This window comes from Microtus pennsylvanicus, chromosome 1 (genome assembly GCF_037038515.1).
Source record: "Microtus pennsylvanicus isolate mMicPen1 chromosome 1, mMicPen1.hap1, whole genome shotgun sequence".
Lineage (NCBI taxonomy): Eukaryota > Metazoa > Chordata > Mammalia > Rodentia > Cricetidae > Microtus > Microtus pennsylvanicus.
The window spans coordinates 89,171,627-89,195,230 of NC_134579.1; the positions used below are offsets into that span (position 1 = coordinate 89,171,627).

The 23,604-nt window shown below is 41.5% G+C and overlaps 1 protein-coding gene across 10 annotated transcripts in view; it reads left to right on the forward strand.

The window, feature by feature from the left end:
* The first annotated feature begins 6,760 nt into the window (after positions 1-6,760).
* Positions 6,761-23,604, forward strand: part of Cdk8 (cyclin dependent kinase 8) — a 76,249-nt gene continuing 59,405 nt past the window's right edge. For 4 of the 10 annotated variants that reach the window (XM_075972375.1, XM_075972385.1, XM_075972394.1 and 1 more), the window contains exon 1: positions 6,761-7,325. In XM_075972375.1, coding sequence (XP_075828490.1) covers positions 7,198-7,325 — 128 coding nt within the window. In that variant the 5' untranslated portion in view covers positions 6,761-7,197. The remainder of the gene's footprint in view (positions 7,326-23,604) is intronic. The other 6 variants (XM_075972366.1, XM_075972429.1, XM_075972413.1 and 3 more) reach the window with 4 other exon arrangements.

Consider the following 23,604-nt stretch of genomic DNA (forward strand, 5'->3'; position numbering starts at 1 on the left):
ACCAGGCTGACCCTGGCTCACAGAGATCCGCCTGCCTTTGCCTCCTGAGTGCTGGGATTAAAGGAGTGTGCCACCAATGCCCGGCCCTTCAGGAACTTGTAAGTTTCTCCTGTGCTGCAAATTGCCTGGAGGCTTATCAATTCTTATTTCTCACCTCACACTTATGCCAACTCCTGCAAACGTGTTCTGGACTAGAGAAAGCAGGTGGTTGTCACCTTCAACTGCCTTGACAGGAGAGTACCCCATGTGTCTAAACTCAAAACCGCTTGACAAGGCCGGGCGGTGGTGGCGCACGCCTTTAATCCCAGCACTTGGGAGGCGGAGGCAGGCGGATCTCTGTGAGTTCGAGACCAGCCTGGTCTACAAGAGCTAGTTCCAGGACAGGCTCCAAAACCACAGAGAAACCCTGTCTCGAAAAACAAAAAAGAAAAAAAAAACACAAACCACTTGACAACATTAATACTAACATGTTTTGTATTTAAGTTTTTTTTTAAAAAAATATAGGTTCTTACTTTATATAATTCTTTTTTATCTATTATTTTTTTAAGATTTATTTATTGATTATGTATACAGTATTCTCAGTGCTCTGCCTGCAGGCCAGAAGAGGGCACCAGATCTCATTACAGATGGTTGTGAGCCACCATGTGGTTGCTGGGAATTGAACTCAGGACCTTTGGGAGAGCAGGTGGTGCTCTTAACCACTGAGCCATCTCTCCAGCCCCTTATCTATTATTTTTAAAATAGGCATTTGCTTGATATATATATGCCAGGTGGTGGTGGTGCACGCCTTTAATCCCAGCACTCAGGAGTCAGAGGCAGGCGGATCTCTGTGAGCTTGAGGCCAACCTAGTCTACAAGAGCTAGTTCAAGAACAGGTTCCAAAGCTACAGAGAAACCCTGTCTTGAAAAACAAAAACAAACAAACAAACAAACAAAAACAGATTTATTTATTAACTATGTATACAGTGTTCTGTCTGCATGTATTCTGCAGGCCAGAAGAGGGCACTAGATCTCATGGATGGTTGCGAGCCATCGTGTGGTAGCTGGGAATTAAACTTAGGACCTCTGGAAGAGCAGTCAGTGCTCTTAACCTATGATCCATCTCCCCAGCTCCATTGTTTGTTATGTTTCATAACTCACGAGCCTGTCTTTTAAAAATATTTATTTAATTGTGTGTATGTATGTGTGTGTGTGTGTGTCTGTGTGTGCCTGAGTGTATGTATGTGCCACTATGCATGTGCAGTGCACCCAGTGGCTAGAAAAGTTTGTTAGCTCCTCTGGAACTGGAGGTATAGAGGGTTATGAGTCACCATGTGGGTGCTGGGAATCAAATCTGGGCTCACTAGAAGAGCAGCCAGTACTCTTAACCATAGAGCTATCTCTTTACTGTAAGCACCTGTGTTTCTTGGTGAATATTTAAGGTTCACTATAGTAAAATTACTTGGTATTTTAAAAATTAAATAAGTCGCCAGGACAGGCTCCAAAGCCACAGAGAAACCCTGTCTTGAAAAACCAAAAAAAACAAAAAAAAAACAAAAAACAAAAATTAAATAAGTCATATTTTGCTGACAAAAAGTGAATGGACTAACCAAAACCTGGAAACAACCTAAATGCCCCTTGATCGAAGAATAGATAAGAAAAATGTGGTATATTTACACATTGGAGTACTACACAGCAGAAAAAAATAATGACAGCTTGAATTTTGGAGGAAAATGGATGGAGCTAGAAAGCATTATTTTGAGTGAGGTAACTCAGACACAGAAAGACAATTATCACATGTTCTCGCTCATAGGTGGTTTCTAAACATAATGCAAAGAAAGCCAGCCTACAAATCACAATCCCAGAGAACTTAGACAACAATGAGGACACTAAGAGAGACTTACATAGATCTAATCTACATGGGAAGTAGAAAGTAGAAAAAGACAAGATCTCTTGAGTAAATTGGGAGCATGGGGACCTTGTGTGAAGGTTGAAGGGGGGAGGGGAGAAGCAGGGAGCGGAGCAGAGAAAAATGTAGAGCTCAATAAATATCAATAAAAAACAAAAACAAAAAAAGTGAATGGACAAGAAGGGCGGTGGTGGCGCACGCCTTTAATCCCAACACTCGAGATGCAGAGGCAGGCGGATCTCTGTGAGTGTGAGGTCAACCTGAGTTCTCAGGACAGGCAGTGTTAAGCAGAGAAACCCTGTCTCTTCTAAAAACAAAAGAAGTGAATGAACAATATTAATATGTGACTTCTAGGGGCTGGAGAGATGGCTCAGAGGTTAAGAGCACTCACTGCTCTTCCAGAGGTCCTGAGTTCAATTCCCAGCAACCACATGGTGGCTTACAGCCATCTATAATGAGACCTGGTGCCCCTCCTGGCTTGCAGGCACATGTGGAAGGACTGCTATACACATAATATAATAAATAAATAGATATTTAAAATGTGACTTCTATTGAACTCTACTATAAAATATGAAAGATTTGATTATGTAAATAAAAATTTAAAAATTAAAAATATTGCCGGGCGGTGGTGGCTCATGCCTTTAATCCCAGCACTCGGGAGGCAGAGTCAGGCGGATCTCTGTGAGTTCGAGACCAGCCTGGTCTACAAGAGCTAGTTCCAGGACAGGAACCAAAAGCTACAGAGAAACCCTGTCTCGAAAAATCAAAAAAAAATTAGAAGTATTTAATTATGCAGGCTGGAGTGTTGGCTCAGTAGTTAAGAGCAGTGGCTGCTCTTCCAGAGGACTTAGATTCAATTCCCAGCAACTACATGGCAGCTCACAATAGTCTGTAACTACAGTTTCAGGAGGTCTAACACCTTCACATAGACATATATTCAGGCAAAACATGAATTACATGAAATAAAATAAATATTAAAAAGTGTTTAGTTATGTTTACAAAATCTGTGGAATCCTGATTTCTCAGAAGTCTGACCTCATAATTTTTTGTTTGTTTTTTCGAGACACAGTTTCTCTGTAGCTTGGTGCCTGTCCTGGAACTAGCTCTTGTAGACCAGGCTAGCCTCGAACTCATAGAGATCCTCCTGCCTCTGCCTCTGGAGTACTGGAATTAAAGGCGTGCGCCACTACCGCCCGGCTCATAATATTTTTGTACATGCAATAATCTCCCCAAACTCCTATACAATTTTGTTAAATGAGAATTTGAGTTACTATTATATTATTATCCAATTTAATCGGTAATGTGAATTTTCTACTTACTTCTCTAACCTAAAGTTTGCTCCAATACCAAGACAACTGGGTAGATTTGTTACCCACAAACAAAAGATTATTAATTTAGGTATTAAGGCCAAGCTCTCCTAAATTAGAACTAACAGTTTTTTTTCTCTTTATTTATTGGGTGTGTGTGTTTTTTTTTTTTTTTTTAGTTTTTCGAGACAGGGTTTCCCTGTGGCTTTGGAGCCTGTCCTGGAACTAGCTCTTGTAGACCAGGCTGGTCTCGAACTCACAGAGATCCGCCTGCCTCTGCCTCCCGAGTGCTGGGATTAAAGATGTGTGCCACCACTATCCAGCAAATTCACCACTCTTTATGATGTTATATTTATAAATAAAATTGACTTTAAAATCCACTAAAATTAGGGGGCTGGAGAGATGGCTCAGCGGTTAAGAGCACTGCCTGCTCTTCCAAAGGTCCTGAGTTCAATTCCCAGCAACCACATGGTGGCTCACAACCATCTGTAATGAGGTCTGGTGCCCTCTTCTGGCCTTCAGGCATACACGCAGAAAGAATATTGTATACGTAATAAATAAATAAATATTTAAAAAGTATGAATTTAAAAAAATCCACTAAAATTAGAAGATAATACTTTAAAATTTTCTAAACATTCAGTGAAATATTTCAGAGTGAAAATCACTGTAGACACAAGAGGAAAAAAAAAGTGGATCTGCCTGGTTTTCTCTGTGTCTCTCTGTTGCATTTACTTCTTTGGGACATATTGAATTCTTTTTTGTTTTTTATTTTTCTTTGGTTTTTGAGACAGGATTTCTCTGTGTAACAGCCCTGACTGTCCTGGAACTCACTCTATAGACCAGACTGGCATTGAACTCACAGAGATCCAACTGCCTCTGCCTTCTGGAATTAAAGGCATCTGCCACCACCTCCTAGCTCATATTACATTCTTGATTATTGTTTTAAAATATTTTATTTATTTATTTATTTTTTTTGGTTTTTCGAGACAGAGTTTCTCTGTGGTTTTGGAGCCTGTCCTGGAACTAGCTCTTGTAGACCAGGCTGGCCTCGAACTCACAGAGATCCGCCTGCCTCTGCCTCCCGAGTGCTGGGATTAAAGGCGTGTGCCACCACCGCCCGGCTATTTTCATTTTTTAATATTGATGTTTTGCCTGCATGTATATAAGTGCTCTCTGTTTGTCAGTCAGAAGAGGGTACTGGATCGGTCATACTGCAGTACAAGCAGTTGTGATACACCATGTGGGTGCTGGGAGCTAAACATGGGTCCTCTGTGAGAGCAGTAAGTGCCCCAACCTCTGAGCCATCGACCAGTCTTGTTCTGAATTATTTCAATTGTAGGTATAAATCAAACTTGGATCATTATAACGAATAGATGTGACTTGATTTTATCCAGGTGGTTTTTTGTCATTGTTGCGTCCTTACTAGTTACTCTAGTTACCTTACTAGTTACTTCTCTCTCCTGAACCCTGGCTTTCTTGCTTAGTCATCCTCATCTGTTATCAGATTCTAGAGACAAACACCTCACAGTGTGGGACATCACACATTAGACCTCCACACACACAAAGGTGTGATGCTTGGCCAACAGGGGGAGCTTTGAACTGAAGTTCCCCCCACAAAAGATCTGCATCTCAAAATACTATATGTGTATGTGTGTGTGTGGGGGGGGGCGGGCAAGAGATGGCTCAGCAGTTAAGAGTCCTGGGTTCAATTCCCAGTAACCACATGGTGCCTCACAACAATCTATAATACGATCTGATGTCGCCTTCTGGTTTGCAGATATATATGCAGAGTACTCATCTATGAAATATAAATAAATAATTGAAAATTAACAAAACTATTTTACAAGTGAGATTGATTAAAACTTCCACAATTAGGGAGAACTGGGATGTTACTGGTTGGAAGACAAATTATCTTGGGCTATTTTTAGCCACCAGAAGTCTATGTATTGCTCATCTCTGTTTGTGAGTTTTTTTAAATATATATTTATTTATTATGTATACAGTATACAATATTCTGTCTGTGTGTATGTCTGCAGACCAGAAGAGAGCAGCAGACCTCATTACAGATGGTTGTGAGCCACCATGTGGTTGCTGGGAATTGAACTCAGGACCTTTGGAAGAGCAGGCAACGCTCTTAACCACTGAGCCATCTCTCCAGCCCTGCTCATCTCTGTTTGTGACCTAACATCTTCATCTTAGTTAAGTCTTTAGGGGATTCATAAACAGATCAGTACCTTCCACCAACCAAAAAGCTAAAGAATTGGCCAGTAGAGGACATGTACGGTCCATAGCAGATACATTCTTGCTTTTCTTTCACCAACCTACTCGCTGTTTCCACCAGTGTGTGTGTGTAAGTGTTCTTGTGTATGCACATAGGTGTGCAGGTGTCAGCATGTGAGTGTATGCTTGTGTCTGGAGGCTAAAGGTTGATGTCTGTCATGGAACCTTGAGCACACCATTTCAGTAAGACTAGCTGGTCATCCTGCTACAGAGATCCTGCCTCTTATGCATCCCTAGCAGTAGTATTACAGGCACACATAAATATGTATGGCTTAAAAACACCCCCTCCCCCCCAAAAAAGGTGCTTTGATTTCTTGACGATAGACTAACCGGTAAGTTGATATAAATCCTTTCCTCCCTAAGTTGTGTGTGGACATGGTGTTTATTACAGTAACTACAACATGTGCCAAGCATTTAATTTATCAATCTAGCCATCAATCACCCCAGCCCCCTCCGTTAAGTTTGTTCTCTTGGTATAAAGATTTCAGTAAACTTTTTCCAAGTTGGAATTTGTGATAATAAATCTATGTTCCTAAGCCATGGCCACTCATATTTGGCTCTAGAATAAACTCTTCTCTTCGAGGTGATAATTGTATTTTTGTGTCAACAGACTTAAAATTAGAGTTCAATCTTCACTGAACTGAAAATAGCTTTACCTGACTTGAAGTATAATGGTACGCTTCCCTAGCACGTACAAGTCCCTAGAACTTCAATGAAATACACAGTCAGATGAAGGAAATCAAGCCATAAATACAATTGCGTAATTTATTGTAGTTAGAGACAGGTAGAGGCTTGGAAGGAGGCAGCAATAATGTTGTTTAAATCCTGTAGTTCAGAAGTGACTCCAATATAAAATACCCCTTCATTAACGAGTGTCTTTTCCTAAGCTTATATGGGCTAATTTAGATTGTGAAGCTATGGTTTTGGGAAAAAAATAATCCTCATGCAGCCGCAACTGGTTGCGAGATGGACTACCAATCCCATCATGCAACGCTCTCAATTCGCGACGTCGTAGAGGAGGCAGCTAGAGCAGCCACCGTGCATTCTGAGTCTTGTAGTTTCTGGCCGCGCCGTTGACCGGGTTGGTCCACGTGGTGAGTCTGTCTGCAGCTCCGCACCGCTGCTGAGCGAGACCCTTTTGCGTACCGGCGTCAGAAGGGGTGGCTGACACCTCCACAGCCGCTCGCAGATGGGGCGGAGTCAACGTGAGGCTTCGCGACGTTTTTACGACAGCGGCTGCCGTGTTCGGTGCCCGCCTGCCCTCCCTCCTCCTCTCTCGAAGGGAGCTACCGGCTGTTGTGTGGCGTCGCTGGTCTGTCGGGGCTGATGGCAGCCTGAGTGTGCGTGAGCGCGTGTGGGAGAAGGTGAGGCGCGGACGCGCGTGGGCGACGAGCAGAGCCAGCCGTGGCCGCCCCGCGCCCGCAGCAGCACGCGCGGCCAACCGCGCGCGAGCCGGCGCCCCGGGAGCGCGGGGACAAGGGCGGACGCCGCTCCCCGCCCCCAGCGCGTCCCTCGGCTGTCGCGCGCCCGCGGGGACCGCCCGGCTCTCCCCTGGATGTCCCCGACGCCCGCGCGGGGCCTCCTGCCGTCGCCGCGTGAGGCGGGCTGGTGCTGCGGCCGGCGAGTGTAGCTCGGGGGCTGCGGCTGCGGCTGCCGCGCGGCCCGGTCTCACCGCTGCCCTCGGCCCCCCACCCCAGCACCCCGGCCTCGGAGGCTGTGACAATGGACTATGACTTTAAAGTGAAGCTGAGCAGCGAACGGGAGCGGGTCGAGGACCTGTTTGAATACGAGGGCTGCAAAGTTGGTCGAGGCACTTACGGGCACGTCTACAAGGCGAAGAGGAAAGATGGGTGAGTGTGGGTGTCGTTGCGGGTGTCCCTGAGGCTGAGAGGCAGGTGGCCGGCCGTGGTCCCCACTACCTCTGTTTCTGTCCCGGCCAGTCTGCTTTGGGGAGGAAGTGGTGTCCGTCCCAGGAATCTAAACCCACAAGAAACCCTGCGTTCGAGAGGGAGAAGGACCGTGCGTCTCATGGGCAGTGTACCTTTTTTAGTGAATTTTCTGCACAGTACAGTTTTGTTTTAGTCGTTATAAAATACATGCTTTTCTTTGGTCGATTTATCGCGGTAACCTTTTGGGGACTAACTCACCCGCCTCTGGAATGACATCCATCCGTCTGGAAGAGAAGCAGAGATCTTTTTTCCCTTATCAATTGTGAACAGTTGATGACCAAATTTGGATTTGATTGTGGGGGGGGGGTGCGAAGAGGAGTGAATGTCTGGAGAGTTCCATGGAGGATCATCTGCAATGTAAATTCAGCAGTTGCTCTTCAGGTATCATTAGCTGTGAGTTTTTATATAGAACAATGGGGATTTGGTGCAGAGTGGATGGTTGTGGGGGGAAAAAAAACAAGTGACAGATAGGGGCTGTGTTGTGCAAGTTCTTTAACCAGAATTTATCAGCTGTCAGTGAACTTTAAGTAATCTTTTAGCTCTAGATAGTCTCCCCTAGAAACAAGAAAAAAAACCTATGACTGGTAATGCTCTCAATTTTGCTTCTTAACAGTGAATTGAGGCCCTCAGTTTTCCTTTGTCAGTAAATGACTGCATTGTAATATTAACAAAAGGAAAAGTAATTCTTAGTTGGGGAGAAAATATTTATTAATTTCCCATCTTTCTCTTGTACACGTAGGTATTATCTCTGTTGCTTTGACACTAGGAAATTATTGGAACAGATTGCCATAGCTTATTTTTTTGGATTTATTAGAAACGGCTTTCCTTGAGCATCCCTTGTTTGGCTAGTTGCTAGTTCGCTGTTTGGAGACGACGTTTTCCTATTCATGGAGTGCATAGTCAGAACCGCATTAGCACTATGAAGTGACACCGTTAAAGCTGCCGCGTTCTTTTCGATGGAGCTTATTTATAAATACTTCAGTAATCTGGGTAATGGAGAAGGAAGTGTCTGCTTATTAAACTCTTAGATTTATCAAACCGTCTTATAATGTATTTCAGTGCTTTTGTGCAGCAGTGAAACCATGCAGATATAGGCAGGGGTGGAAAACTTAATGCTCTGGGTGCCGTGTGGCTTTACATGTACTTTTTAGCAGAATTGATAAAGCAGTGAGTGACATCCAGAGCCCTTGTTGATTCTTGTCTAGCTAGATTTGTTCGTCAGCATTTTACTAAAGAATTGTATTTAAAGAAATCATCTGAATTTGCAGCATAATATTTTTCAAAAGGGTTAAAGCATCTTTCATTTCTCAGTATCACACAGTTTGGGACATGGTCATAAAATCTCCACTCCCAAGACATTTGATATTGTGGACATTTGGCCAATTTGTCGTATTTTTCAGAATGCTAGTGATTTTTATGTTTTATTCTTGTGAAAGGAGCCAGTTCTGGTTTCATAAATTGCTAAGTTACGCTAATAAAATACCAAATGTGCTTGATTGTGGGCTTTTTAAGTATATAATGTATACGGAGGCAGGTACTTTAAATACCTTTTACTTCTTGATGGTAGGTTCCATCTGGGCTGTTAAGAATAATTTCAGAAGAAATGACATATCTTAAAAGTAACTGATGTTAGTGTGTATTTCTTAATCATTTATTGCAATTGCAGATGAATATTTGCATTTGGTGGAATTTGTTTAAAGCTGTAATCCTTTGGGTTGGTTTTCCAGCAACCTTTAATGATTCTGTTTATTGTGATGAACCTTAGTATCTTTTGTAGTGAATCAAATGTCAAGAGAGTTTTAGAATGAGAACAGTTTTGTTTTCCACGGGGAATACTTTTCCGTTTGGCTTGTTCATAAGGCCAGACTAGTAAAGTGCTACTTTATATTTTTGAAGTTTTTGAGCTTATGTCATTGAAGCATAAGTTTATGCATTTTTAGACTTGGTATATAATAAACTTTGTGGCTGTTTTAATCTTTTATAATAAGATGGTCAAGTTATTTGCTTTTGGTAGTGATTTGCTTTCAAGTCAATGATATATTCTGCCACTGAGATGTCATCAGGATATAGTTCCTCAAGGAACCTGGGCAAGCAATAACACTTTGCAGAGATTCTAGAGCCCTCCAGTAAAATTAAATAATGAAGATTACCTTTGCTTGGACATACTTGGGTATTAAAATGAATACATGAAAATATTTCTTTCAGCTGTACAGTAAACAGAATAATTTAGAGTAGGGGAATTAGCTTGTTAAATTATTAAAATTTAGGAAATAACTTTGACATAATGAGTTAGTAACACTACCCTTCTTGTATACCACTTGCCAGATAAAAATCAGCATCCTAAGGAATGCAGGGAATGGGGAAGTAATTTAAGCATGACTGTATACAGAGATAAAGGATCTTTTATAATCCTGCTAATTTCAGATTTTTAATAGAGTTAAAAATAAGTTCATGAAGTACATCTTTTTTTTTTTTTTTTTTTTTGGTTTTTCAAGACAGGGTTTCTCTGTGGCTTTGGAGCCTGTCCTGGAACTAGCTCTGTAGACCAGGCTGGTCTCGAACTCACAGAGATCCGCCTGCCTCTGCCTCCCGAGTGCTGGGATTAAAGGCGTGCGCCACCACCGCCCGGCCATGAAGTACATCTTGAAATTAATTCATTCTTTAATGTGCAATAAATGAGATAGCATCTTTCATTCCTTAATATCCAAAGAGTACTCCTTAGGGGGCAACCAAATATATGTTTGAAAGAATGGAATTTTTTTTTTTTTTGGTTTTTTGAGACAGAGTTTCTTTATATAGCCCTAGTTGTCCTGGAACTAGCTCTTGTAGACCAGACTGACCTTGAACTCAGAGATCCACCTGCCTGAAATTAAAGGGCGTGCACCACCACGCCTGGTAGAATGGAAGAAATTTAAGATATAAAGTTTGTTTTTAAGATTTTCTTCGTATAATCACTGGGCATTTATAGAATTAAAATTAATTTGTCCAGAAGTGGTGTTGTGTGCTTGTAATCTCAGCTTTTATGAGGCTAAGGCAGGAAAATTGAGTTTTAGACTAGCCTGGGCTGCTGAGCAACACCCTGAGGTAGGTTGTGTGAGAGAATGTGGGTGTGCGCGCTCACGTACGAGAGACAGAGAGACAGAGACAGACAGACAGAGAGAGAGAGAGAGAGAGAGAGAGAGAGAGAGAGAGAGAGAGAATATTAAAAAGAATCAACTTGGAGCAAGAGTTTCCTGGGGGGAAGCACACTGTGGAGCTTTGAATGTAGACCACAGAACAGGCTAGCCTTGAACTTGCCTCTGCTTCTTCGGACTTGGTCCCACCAAAGTATTCTTAATCTGTTATAGTTATGTTCAGTAGGCCAAAGAGGAGGTAGGGGAGGGAGAGAGAAGCAGGAAACTTTGGACCATGTTTGTGGAAAACTCAAGAAATTAGTTGATAGAGGTAATGGTACCAGTCCTAGGTCCTGGCTGAAGCACCCTACATTTATTTATTTAATTTCATAAGAACTATCAATCCTATTATGGTCAGTTCACATACGAGGAAACTAAGCCATTAAAAGATAAGCAGATTTGTCCTGTGAGTAGCCATGTCAGTTAGGACTTGAGAACATCTTTGCAATATGTGTATTCTGGAGCCCGTGTGTCCCCACCCTCCTTGCTTTGTAAACCATGCTGGCTTGGAACTCACAGAGGTTTGCCTACCTTTGCCTTCTGAGTGCTGGGATTAAAGGAGTGTGCTACCACACCTGGCTGCAATGGAGCCCATGCTCTTAACCACTTTGCTTCATATAGTTAAAATGAAGACTCCAGACAGCATCCCTACCTCCATGACACTTCAGATACCATCGATCTGCTGGCTCATATAGTCCAAGATGACTTGCAACCACTCTGTGACTCAGGCTGGTCTTGAACTTAAACAACCCTACTTTAGCGTCTTGTGCTTTTTAATTTTATTTTGTATGTATGAATGTGTACCACATACATGATTGCTTGAAGTTATGGATGGTTGTGAGCCATAATGTGGATGCTGGGAATCAAGCCCAGGTCCTGCCTAGTAGTGGTGGCACATGTCTTTAATCCCAGTACTTGGGAGGCAGAGACAGGCAATCTCTGAGTTCGAGACCAGCCTGATATACAGAGTGAGTTCCCGGACTGGCTCCATAGCTACTAGGAAACTCTGTCTTCGGGGGATTGGGGTGGGGGGGATATCCAGGTCCTCTGCAAGACCAACAACTTAGTTACTGAGCTGTCTCTCCATCCCACTCAAGTTTAGCATTGATTCTCATAAGTTGTCAAAATTAAAGATAAAAAATTGGGCAACTCCCAAAGATGCAAAAGCTACCCAACATTCATTTTGCCACCTTGACTTTGGGTTAATACCTGCTCCCATGGTTGTCTTGTTGTTGGGGAGCCAGCACGAGGGACTCCCCTTGCCCCCACGACAGGGTTTCTCTGTAACTATCTCTTTTAGACCATGCTGTCCTTGAACTCACAGAGATTCTCCTGCCTCAAGTGCTGGGATTAAAGGTATACACCACCACTGCCTGGTGCACAAGGGACTCTTGATTCAGTGTTTATTATAGTTTTGATTCTTTGGATATACATTAATAAGTGTTTCTTACAACCTTTTAAAAATGTAATGGAACTTTCATGTAATTGAAATATAAAATATAATATACATTAGATTGTGCTACAAAAAAAACATAATGGGAGGCGGGCAGTGGTGGCAGAGGCAGGCAGATCTCTGTGATTTCAAAGTTAGCCTGGTCTACAAAGTAAGTTTCAGGACTGTCTCCAAAGCTACACAGAGAAACCCTTTCTCGTTGGAGCAGGGGAGAGTGATGGGAAGGAACAAGAATAATATTTACAATGCATATATGTGGCATTGAGTAGTACATTTTTAGCTTCTGTTTTAAAACGGTCATTTTCAGGTTTGATGCTTAGAATCCATCTTTTTTTTTATTTTCTGTTTGTTTGCTTCTTAGTTGTAGGGTTGGCAAATTAATTCAATTGGAACTTGTTCGTGTGAGCTGTTAGTTCGATTGAGTCTTCCAAGATTAGAAAAACTCAATTTACTGAGCTATCTATTGGGCCTTTCTCTGTGCCACAGTCTGAAGCATTGGGAAGGCAAAGGTGGATGAAACATTGCATTATTTGAGGAAGTATCTCCTGGAAAAATAAACTCGTCAAAAATTATAGCAATTTTAATAAGCACTATAATAATGTTATTGTAATGCAGGGAAGGAAGCTCTGGATTACTTTGGGATTTTTTGGAAAAACTTTTCAAGATGACAGTATTTGCTTGTTGGAAAATGAGAAGAGCTCGCCAGGTCATTCTGAGGAATAGGAAAAATACGCTTTTTATTGTTCCTGCAAAGCCTCATCCGTGGGTGGAGGTTTTTCTCTGCCATGCTTTTCTGACTTATTTTCTTTTCTAGTTTCTTTTGTGCCTTGCTGTATGTGTAGTAGTTTAAGCCTCATAAATGTTCTCTTCCCCCACTGACTGTAATAAGGTCTCTGTTTTGTCAGTCGGGCTGTATTTATCTACATGTACCAAACAGCTTATTTGTAGCAGCTTTCCATCAGCACTGTTGACCATGCAGTCCAGGTGGCCTCTCAGATGCATGGAGCTACCATGTAGAACTCAGCTTTGCTTGTAGCTCTGGCTACAGTTCCACCTTGGCTTGGCCTCACAGAGAGCTGGAGCTCGGGTTCTGTGGAAGCAGCAGTGACTATAGAGGTGGGTGAGAGTCTTTCTCTAGTTAAAGGTTTAGGAAATAGTGGAATTTCTCTGGTTGGCACTCTGATGTGTAGAGAGACAAAAGGTAGGGGTGGGATTTCTCCTATACCGGATTTCAACTAGGAAAATAAAAATAATAAAAAACTATTATTGACCATTCGTAAATTATTTTTAGTTATGAATTCTGATTTACAAACATTTGAAATGTGATATATTTGTTAGTAGGAAGGATATATGCCAGATTTGTGACAGTTTTTTCCCTGTGCTTGGTGCTGACCTTTTCTTTGCAGTGTCTTTTTATTAATGAATCTAGTTCTGATTGCTTTACTTTTTTTCTGTCCTTAGCTCCTGCTAGAAATTAAATATACTATTGCCCTTTCCTTTATACTAGCTGAGATAGATGTTGGCCATCTCTTTATTACTTAGAAGTTACTACAGTACTCTCTTTGTCACCTCAAGGAGTGTCTGGTATGTCTAGTTGATGGCATTCACTTATTGTTGTAATTTATTTTTATTGTTTTTTAAAGTATATGTATCTGTGTGGTTGAATATGTAAACGTGAATACTGGTGCCCTCAGAGATCAGAATAGGGCATCTGGATTACAGGTGGTTGTGAGCTACCATATGGTGCTGGGAATGAAGCTGAGTCTTCTGCAGGAGTACTCACTCTTAGCTACTGAGCCTTCTCATCTCTCCAGCCCCACTCACCTGCTGTTTTAACCTTAATACTTGAAGACTTTGGTGTCAGTGATTTTTCAGTATTCTTCAAAGCAGTTATCAGAAGTTCCAAACTGGGCCAGAGAGATGGTTGAGCAGGTAAGAGTACTTGCTGTGTAAACCTGACCTAAGTTCCATCTCCAGAACCCATAAAGCCATAGTGGAAGGAAATACCTTGACTCCTTAAAGTTGTCCCTTCACTTCCATCGAGGCATAAACTCATGTTTGTATACACACACACACACACACACACACACACACACACACGCTCTTTTAAGGTCTCCAAATGAGTTTCTACTGTTGTAAGTTGCCTTGATGTAAGCTATAAAATTCAACCTCACTGTATTTACAGGCTGTGTAGCCATTGACATTGTCCCATTCCAGAGCATTTCATCCATAAAGAAGCTAAGTGCCCGTTACCAGTTGCTCCATATCTTCTCTTGCAACGTCTATTGCCTTTCTTGGGGTTAAGATATAGTGCATTTGGGCTGGAGAGATGGCTCAGCGGTTAAGAGCACTGCCTGCTCTTCCAAAGGTCCTGAGATCAATTCCCAGCAACCATATTCGTCAGTTGGACATTTAAATTGTTTCCTCTTTGGGGCTGTTATAGATGATGCTATTATAAACTTTTAGGTATGAGTTACTGTGGATGTGTTTTCAATTCTCTTAGGTATAAACCTGGGAATAGAATTTCTGAGTCATCCAAAGCAGCTGAACACTGGTTTTAAAGTATCTGTAGTAACTTGTTTTGGACCAGGGTGTATGTTTTTGTGTGCAAGGCTGTATTAGATTGGCTTAGTCTAGGGTAGTACACACACCATGGTCTGTCACAGTGACTCAGAAATACTAAATCTATTCAAGTGAAAGTTCATTCATCACCCCACAAAATATAATTTGCCCTGGATTGGTTTATTATGTAGCTGCTTCAGTGTATCTGTACTTACTGTTTGTATGTCCTGTGGGTTTTTCCAGTGAATATTTATGGGTGAGAAGGTATAGTTTTCTTCTAGGGCAGCAATTGCTCTCAGCTACTGGCACATTGCCAAATGGTGACAGGTGCACGTGTGTGCACCTGAGATTCATGCTTGCAAATTGTTAAATGTTGCTGCAATTAAGAACTTGAGGCATATTATAGGAGAGTAGAAATGCAGTGCCTTCTAAAAATAGCATGAGAAGCAAAGGTTGCTGGATCAATATCCTGAGTAGAGCTTGAAGAAACAAAAGCAAAGGCAGACTGTGGAATCCAAGTGTGTTGTTCAAGTTCTTTACCCAGCCACTGAAAACTTTAGTGTTTTTGAAATATACTTTACAAATGAGTCTACGTAAATGAGGATTGAACCCATACTTCTGAAATTAAGAAAGATATAACTGATCTCTGAACCAATGTTGGCATGGAGTTTGTGGTTTACTTTTTTGATGTAAATGATTATTTAGGTTACCTACTACTCAGTTTCCCATTTCTCTAAAATCCGTAACATCGTTATAGCCCTGAAATTAACAAATATTCTTATAAAGAGGAACTCTGGGGCCTCTGCCCCTTGTTGTGTACACCTGAATTCATAGGCTTCTAGAGCACTAAAGAAGTTTAATAGAAAGGAAACTTGTTAGTGCTGTGGTCTCCATTAAATACATTGAGTCGAGGAAGCTAGGGAGTGGGTAGTGAAGCATTTATGGTTTGAAGGCTTCTGTTCTAAAAGAAGTGATGTGGGATTCCCTTCTGTATGCTAGGAATACCATTGGTTAATAAAGGACTGATTTGGACCTATAGCAGAGCAGAACTTAGATAGGCAGGGAAAACTAAATTGAATGCTGGGAGAAAGGAGGCAGAGTCAGAGAGAAGCCACGTAGGCTGGCCCGAGACAGGAACCAGAATTTTAGCTGGTACGCCACAGCCACATGGTACTACACAAATTAATAGAAATGGATTAAATTTATATGTAAGAGTTAGCCAATAAGAAGCTAGAGCTAATGGGCCAAGCAGTGATTTAATTAATATAGTTTCTGTTTGATTATTTTGGGTCTAAGCAGTGGGGGGCAGGAACCAACAAGCAGCTTCCTCCAACAGATTGGTGTGCCATCGTGGGTAACTACATCCACATAAAAACCTGAGAAAGCTTAAGAAGTAATTCTAGACACAAAAGAACAGTTAAACACGGTTTGGTAGTGGCATTTTCTTGGGTGGACTGTTGGCTAGAAGCAAACAGAGGCACGGCTCCTTTAAGAGAGGTTTTCCTGATTTAGCCATAGCAGAAAAAAAGCCACATGATTTTAAAATGTGGCTCCCTGGACCGTGCTGTGAGCGCAAACTCTGGCTATGGAGCATTTGAATGGCATTTGCGGGTCCGGGTGTTTGTGTGGCCACTTGGTTGGGAGGAAAGTAGCGGAGACCATGCCCATGGCTCAGCGCTCCCCACCTGGGCAGGTGGCAGGATCAGGTCTACTAGGCTTGCACAGGCAGGAGAGCCTGGCGGATTTCCACCACCACACACAGAGATATTTCCAGGCTGCGCAGTGCTCTGCATGGCAGATTTAGCTATTACTCAGATGAAAAGGGTTTATGTGTTGCATGCTCATTCTCAGAGTTAAAGTGTTGAGCGTGGCTCCTACCTAGCAGTCCCAGAGCTGGCAGTAATGGTACCTCCACCATTTTAAAAGTGGAGAGAGGTGGAGCCAGCATCCAGAGCAGCTGCAACCAAGCTGCTCACTGTTTTAAAAGCTCTTCAAGACAGTAAAGAATTACAGATACGCAATAGGACAGATTCAGACATAAAAGACCTCTAAATGGGTCACAGTGTTGTACATAGGCTTGGAAGAGAGAAGAAAAAGAGTATAGATAGTTGGAAAACAAGTAAATCATTAAAAAAATTAAAACAAAGTCTTTAGGGAGACAGTATAGACAGTCATATAGGGAGTAAAAAAATAATAAGCCATGTAAAGATGGAATATACACAGAGAGTCTGGTATTGTGTTTTCTTTGAATTTTTTGACTGCAGAGAGACATTTGATTCTGGGAATTGCTAAGCTAAACCAACATAAATATTTTAAAGGTATGTCGAATTCAAAATATGGGTCTAAGGATATCTTGCTTTGGAAAAGAAGTTCTGCTTTTGTTTTCACAGAAGATGAGAACTTGTGGAATACTCCAGACTAATATGGTTTGATGGACCAAAATCCCCTGAAAGGTTGCCTTGAACACCCCTCAAAAAAATTACTTCGCCCAATAAAAAGCAGGAAGCAGTTTGGAGAATAACTACGCCTATATTCCCAAATACTGATTATAAATGCTCTTTTACATTTAAAGGGGGATAAGCATAGAGATGAATACTTTGCTTTGGTATGGATCTTACTCTATTGATACAAATTTAAGGTCAATTTTGTTAGATACTGTGTATATGTATATTTCTGCTCTTAATTAAGGTATTGTGTTTGTACAGCTCATTTGAAAATATAATGTATAATTAAGAAATATAGATTAATAGATAATCTTTAATAGTCAAGCTTGTAGTCATGTTAGATTTTCTAGATGTACAGAGATGTATAGGCATTCTTTAAACCTTTCAAAGACCTTCTGAATATGGTATATGGCATCTAAAATGTTTTAAGAACTTAGGATTTTTCTTTTTTTCTTTCCTTTTTTTAAATAATTATTTTATTTATTTATTATGTATACAATATTCTGTCTGTGTGTATGCCTGCAGGCCGGAAGAGGCACCAGACCTCTTTACAGATGGTTGTGAGCCACCATGTGGTTGCCGGGAATTGAACTCAGGACCTCTGGAAGAGCAGGCAATGCTCTTAACCACTGAGCCATCTCTCCAGCCCCTCTTTTTTTTTTCGAGACAGGGTTTCTCTGTAGCTTTTGGAGCTTGTCCTGGAACTAGCTCTTGTAGACCAGGCTGGCCTCAAACTCACAGAGATCTGCCTGCCTCTGCCTCCCAAGTGCTGGGATTAAAGGCGTGCTCCGCTGCCACCACCACCTGGTTTAGGATTTTACATGACAATGAGACACATCTGCTCCTGGCAGCACCAATAGCTTGAAGAGGAAGTGCATATTGAAGAGGCTCCTTATGGAGTTTGTTAGCCATTTGGACAAGAAACTGCTCTTGCCTGGACTGCTTGATGAACTGGATATGCAGGACCCACAGAGAAATGACTGCTGAACTTGCCTAAAGGTGAGACCATCCTAAAGGGTTCCTGCTTTATGAAAGAGTCTGCTAGACATTCTGCAGGACAAAGAAAAATGTGACTGACAAACTGCCAATGTAGGTGGAACTGTCTTTGAAATTTCCTGCTTCATGGAAAAGTCTGCTGGATACTATGGGCCTGTGGGCTGAAGATTGGATGCCCCAACAGTACAGAAGAACTTTGGGTGACTGTCCAGACAGTGAGATGTCTCTGTCAATTCTAGAGCTTTTTACGTTGCTTACAGTGCACCTCCTGTTTAATTAGGTAGTATTATATCCTTCTAGAGTCTTTGATGGAGTTGAAGAATTTATAGTTTATAGTTATAGTTTTCTTTAGTTATAATAAAATATAAAGAAGATATAATAAATATTGTAACTATAATTCTTGCTTGATACCTGTTTTGTTATATGTAATTTTACTTTTTTTTTAAAGATTTACTTATTTATTGTGTATACAGAGTTGGCACCAGATCTTATTGTAGATGGCTGTGAGCCACCATGTGGTTGCTGGGAATTGAACTCAGGACTATCTAGAAGAACAGCTAGTGCTCTTAACCTGAGCCATCTTGCCAGCCCCATTATATGTAATTTTACTATGTTAAAGTTAAAACCTTCCTTTTTATTTAAACAGAAAAAGGGAGGTGATGTGGGATTCCCTTCTGTATGCTGGGAATACCATTGGTTAATATTGCTTTGGACCTATACCAGGACAGAACTTAGGCGGGGAAAACTGAATGCTGGGAGAAAGGCAGAGTCAGAGAGGCTGAGCAGCCAGGAAACAACGAGCGGCCTCCATGCAACAAGGAAGTAGGTGAATCATGGAGGTTTCAGGTCACAGGATGGATACATTTGCTAATGCTTGTTTTCTCTGGGGTGGCTTCACCTAGTGGTTTAAATATGACTCTGTTTCCAAAAATTGAATTTCTACCTGATTCCGAGGAAGACGTCAAACAGAGCCAAACTTTGCTCACTGACATTTATTTTAAATGTAAAATTACATCAGTTAATTATTTGGCATTTCATTTTGGTTTCTCTTTGGCAATAGTTCTTTTTGTAAATTTGATTCCTATAATGTATTTGGTAGCTAGTTAAGGGAAATCAATTATGCCCTGAGTTCTATTCATGTGTCAGATACAGGTGATTCATTGTTGAACAGCCAGTGATTAAACTCTTTAGGAAACTTAGAGACTTCTGAGGATTGCAGGCAATTACACTAGGGTAAGACTGCAAAATAGTAAACTTACAGGTTGCCATAGAGGTACCCAATGTACTCTTGAGGGACTCAGGGTGACATTTCAGGTGTAACTTCCTGGGAAGGTAATTAGAAGTTATGCTAATGAGTGTGCAATGGCTCTTGGAGTAGACAGGTGGCATCAGCTGTGGATCGGTAGTGACTCTTTGGGACTAGGGGTCGGAAACCGGCTGACCTCAAACTCAGATACCTGCTGGCTCTGCCTCCTGAGTTCTGGGATTAAAGCCTACCTCCTCTTTGCTTTCTGTCAAGGTCTTGCCACGTAGCCCAGGCTGGCCTTAGCTCTCAGTCCTCCAGAGTATCCCAGTCATCAGCCTCAGTGTCCCAAGTACTGGGATCATAGGGATGTGCCACGATGCTCCACTCAGAATTTCTTCACACGCGGGAACTGCAGTCTGCTTCTAAGGGAGCACAGTAATATGCATTAGTGTACTAGTCAAGTAGTTGTTGTTTTTTTTTTTTTTTGAGGTAATTTTGAGATCTCGTGAGTTATGAGGGAGAAGGCTAAAGCTCCTACCTTTGGAGCCACTAAAAAGCCTGTGCAGAGGTATGAAGGAAAGCCTTGGTGAAGTGAAGCAATGGATGGAATCCCAATTCCAGTCTTACAGAGGAGTGAGGGGCGGGAAGATGGGCATTCAAAAAAAAAGTTGGAGATGCTGGAGAGATGGCACCTCTTCCAGAGAACAGACACTGTTTCAATTTCTAGCACTCAACAGGGCAACTCACAACTGTCTGTAACTCAGCAAGTTCCAGTGATCTGACTTCCTCACACAGACATATGTGCAGGCCTAACACCAGTGCACATAAAATTAAAATAAACGAATTTGTGTTTTTTTCTCTGTTGTTGTTGTTGGAGACATAAGTGGTTTTTTTTTAAATATTTATTTTATTTATTATGTATACAATATTCTGTCTGTGTGTATGCCTGCAGGCCAGAAGAGGGCACCAGACCTCTTTACAGATGGTTGTGAGCCACCATGTGGTTGCCGGGAATTGAACTCAGGACCTTTGGGAGAGCAGGCAATGCTCTTAACCTCTGAGCCATCTCTCCAGCCCATAAGTGTGTTTTGGAAAATTATGTTCTGTGAGAATCTGGATAGCCTGGAGATCTAGGACTAGACACCCCCCCCAAAAAAAAAAAAGTCAATGAAATTTCTATTCATTCTCTGCTATATTCATAGACCAGAGCCTAGCATAATTGTCACCAGAGAGGATTCATCCAGCAACTGACAACAGATACAGAGACCCATAGTCAAACATTAGGTAAAGCTCAAGGAATCCTGCTGAGGAGGGGAGGAGGGATTGTAAGAGCCAGAGGGGGTCAAGAGCACACAAGAAAATGGCGCATAGATTCAACTAACCTGGGTTCATAGAGACTCACAGAGACTGAACCGACCATCAGGGAGCCTGTGTGGGTCTGTTCTAGGCTCTCTGCATATATGTTATGGTTGTGTAGCTTGATGTTCTTGTGGAACTCCTAACAGTGGGAGCCAGGACTGTTTCATACTCCTTTGCCTGCTTTTAGGGTCCTTTTCCTCCTACTGGGTTGCCTCATTCAGCTTACATTTGAGGGGATGTGCCTATATTTATTATAACTTGATATGCTATGTCTGGTTGATATCCCGGGAGGCTTGTTCTTCTCTGAAGGGAGAGGAGGAGGTGTTGGATCTAGGAGAGAGATGAGGGAGGACTGGAAGGAGAGGAGAGAGGGAACTTTAATTAGACTGTGGGATGACATGGTCTTTTCCTCTTAATGTTCCTATTAATTTCACTGTGTTTCTTTCTTGCCTGAGTGGGAATAAGCAGTGAAGAGAAAGAAAACGAGGTAAAAATGGTTGTGAGGAACTGAGCGTGAAAGAGACTGTATGTGGTGCTAGTTCTCTGGACCCCACTAAGAAGACTATTCACCTGAGGGTTAAGAAGGAAGCTAATTGTGCAGAAATCTCAGTAAACATAAGGGGACTTTTGTGGCTTTGATGAGACCCATGGTTGGTCATGATTTTACAAAGAAGGAAAGATTCTGGAAGGGTCTGTATGACTTAGCCTGGCTTGTGAATTGGGTTAGTAAAATGATAAAACTGTCAAGCAGAGAGGAGAAAAAGAAAGGAGGTAAAAGGTCCTGCTTGGGTCACTCAGCAGATTTGGAAAGATTTGTGAGTAGCTGGAGTTCCTAGGGGTAAATAGACAGAAAGTCCAATGCTGTGCTTCTGGACTTCTGGGAGAGCAAGAGATACTTATTATCCACACCCTGTCTCCTGCTGAGAAGGAAGATCTGCAGAGTCACAAACTGGCCCTCTTACTCCCCCAATGGGGTGGTCAAGGTTTGTGCAGGTACATACTGTTCAGGTAGGGAGTTATTGTTCCCCTACTAAGGCACACAACATTTAGGCTTGGGTGGATACAGAAGCACCTTGGTCTCAGGTGGTCCCAGGAGCATTATGTGTACTAGAAGATAGATATGGTGCTAGAGCAGTATGCAGGTGAAAATGATTGCACTTGTGTACCGGCACAGAATAAAGGCAATGCAGATATCAAAGAATATTTACCAGTTTATTGTTAAACTTACTGAACCAAAGTTCCAGCGTAGCACAGGTAGCGAGGAACAAAAGGGGCCGAGCCGCCTCTCCGCGCATTCTTTATTGGCCGGGAATCGCCTGAGGCAAACCCCGCCCTCTAAAGGGAGCTGATTTAACCCCTTTATCTCCCCCTTTTGTCTAAATAAGACACAACTAAACCAAATATAACTATAACAATAATAACAAATGATAAATATAACAAACAATATTGAGAGCAAAAGTTTTGCTAAAGAGTAACTACAATTAAATAATCTTCAACTCCATCAAAGATCTGAGAAGGGAGTAAATATTACTTAACAAAAAGGAGATATCCAAAATGTGCAACAAATGACAGAGACAACTGACTGCCTGGGCAATCACCCAAAATCTCGTTTGCAATGTTGAGTCAACCAACTTTGGCTAAGGCCTAACATAACTGACATACCATTCTCAAATGCAAGGAACTTTCTTAGGATTATCCTACCCTGTCTTGGCAAGATAAGACAATCCTGTTTATATCTTAGTCAGTAGTTGAGGTATGGGTTTTTCTTAACCCAAAGGCCAGTTCTGCCAGGAAGACAAGCTCCCAGTGGAGTGTCTTAGGTGCTCAACGTTCTCTCGGGAGTAGAGTGGTGTTGCCAGGAGTAAATTGTGTCTCGATGGCACAGAATTCTAGGTTAGATTAAAGGCCATTTTCTACAGCTCTTCAAAGAAGCTGAAGATTATACTATCTATACTGAAAATAATCTCTATGTATCTAAAAAACCTGATTAACCTAAAAATAATATGACAAACATGTAATTCTCAATACCTATCTAATTTGAAAACTAAGGGAATAAACAATTGTGCAATGTATGAAGACAATGATCTTCACTTGTAAACAATGTCATTACTTATCAAATGTAAACAATGTTATTACATAAATAGGACCAGAGGTAGAAATGTACATTGTGATATGATAGATGTATCCATACAATATAAGCATACTCTTATACCAAAATAGAGGTAGGAACACTCACATTCAATATTCAATATATCAATATACAAGAAACAGTACCAACATAATTTTCTAAAAACAGTAAGTCACAAATACCAATCATCCCATCAACCCAGTTAATCCCCCTCTTTTTTTTTTTTTTTTTTTTTTTTTTTAACATACAATATCTCCCCATCCCCTCCCTCCTAAACCAACCACTAAAAGATGTCCCTAACCCTGTGGGCAAACTCTGTTGGGAGAGGGGACGTCGTCCTCTTAGATTGCTTCTAGCTGACATGGGGGCGACGTTCTTCTTAGGGGCCCCTGTGAAAGCAAACGATGGTAAAATTCCCAAATTAACCTTTGACTTAAGAAAACTATAACTAGTCTCTGTGTGTTTTGAGAAGGTCCGGCCAGAGCGTCGTCAAAAATGTGCATCATATGAAATTGTCTCTTGCAATTGGTACCAAAAAAACAGATCCAAAATTAGTGCTTAAAAAAAAAAAAAAATTCATGATGTCATAAAAACCAGATTGAGTTGATGTTGTGGGGCCCCATCTTCATCCTGGAAACTTCAAAAATTACTGTAGGAAAATATGTTGCTTGTTATGGGAAATTTAAACATTAACAACAAGGACTTATACTGACATATAAAGAAAGACACAGATGTGAGGGAAGGCAAAGAAAGTTTATCAAGTATAAAATTATTCTTATTCTGTCCCATTTCATGGCTCCTGACCTGAGACAGAAACTT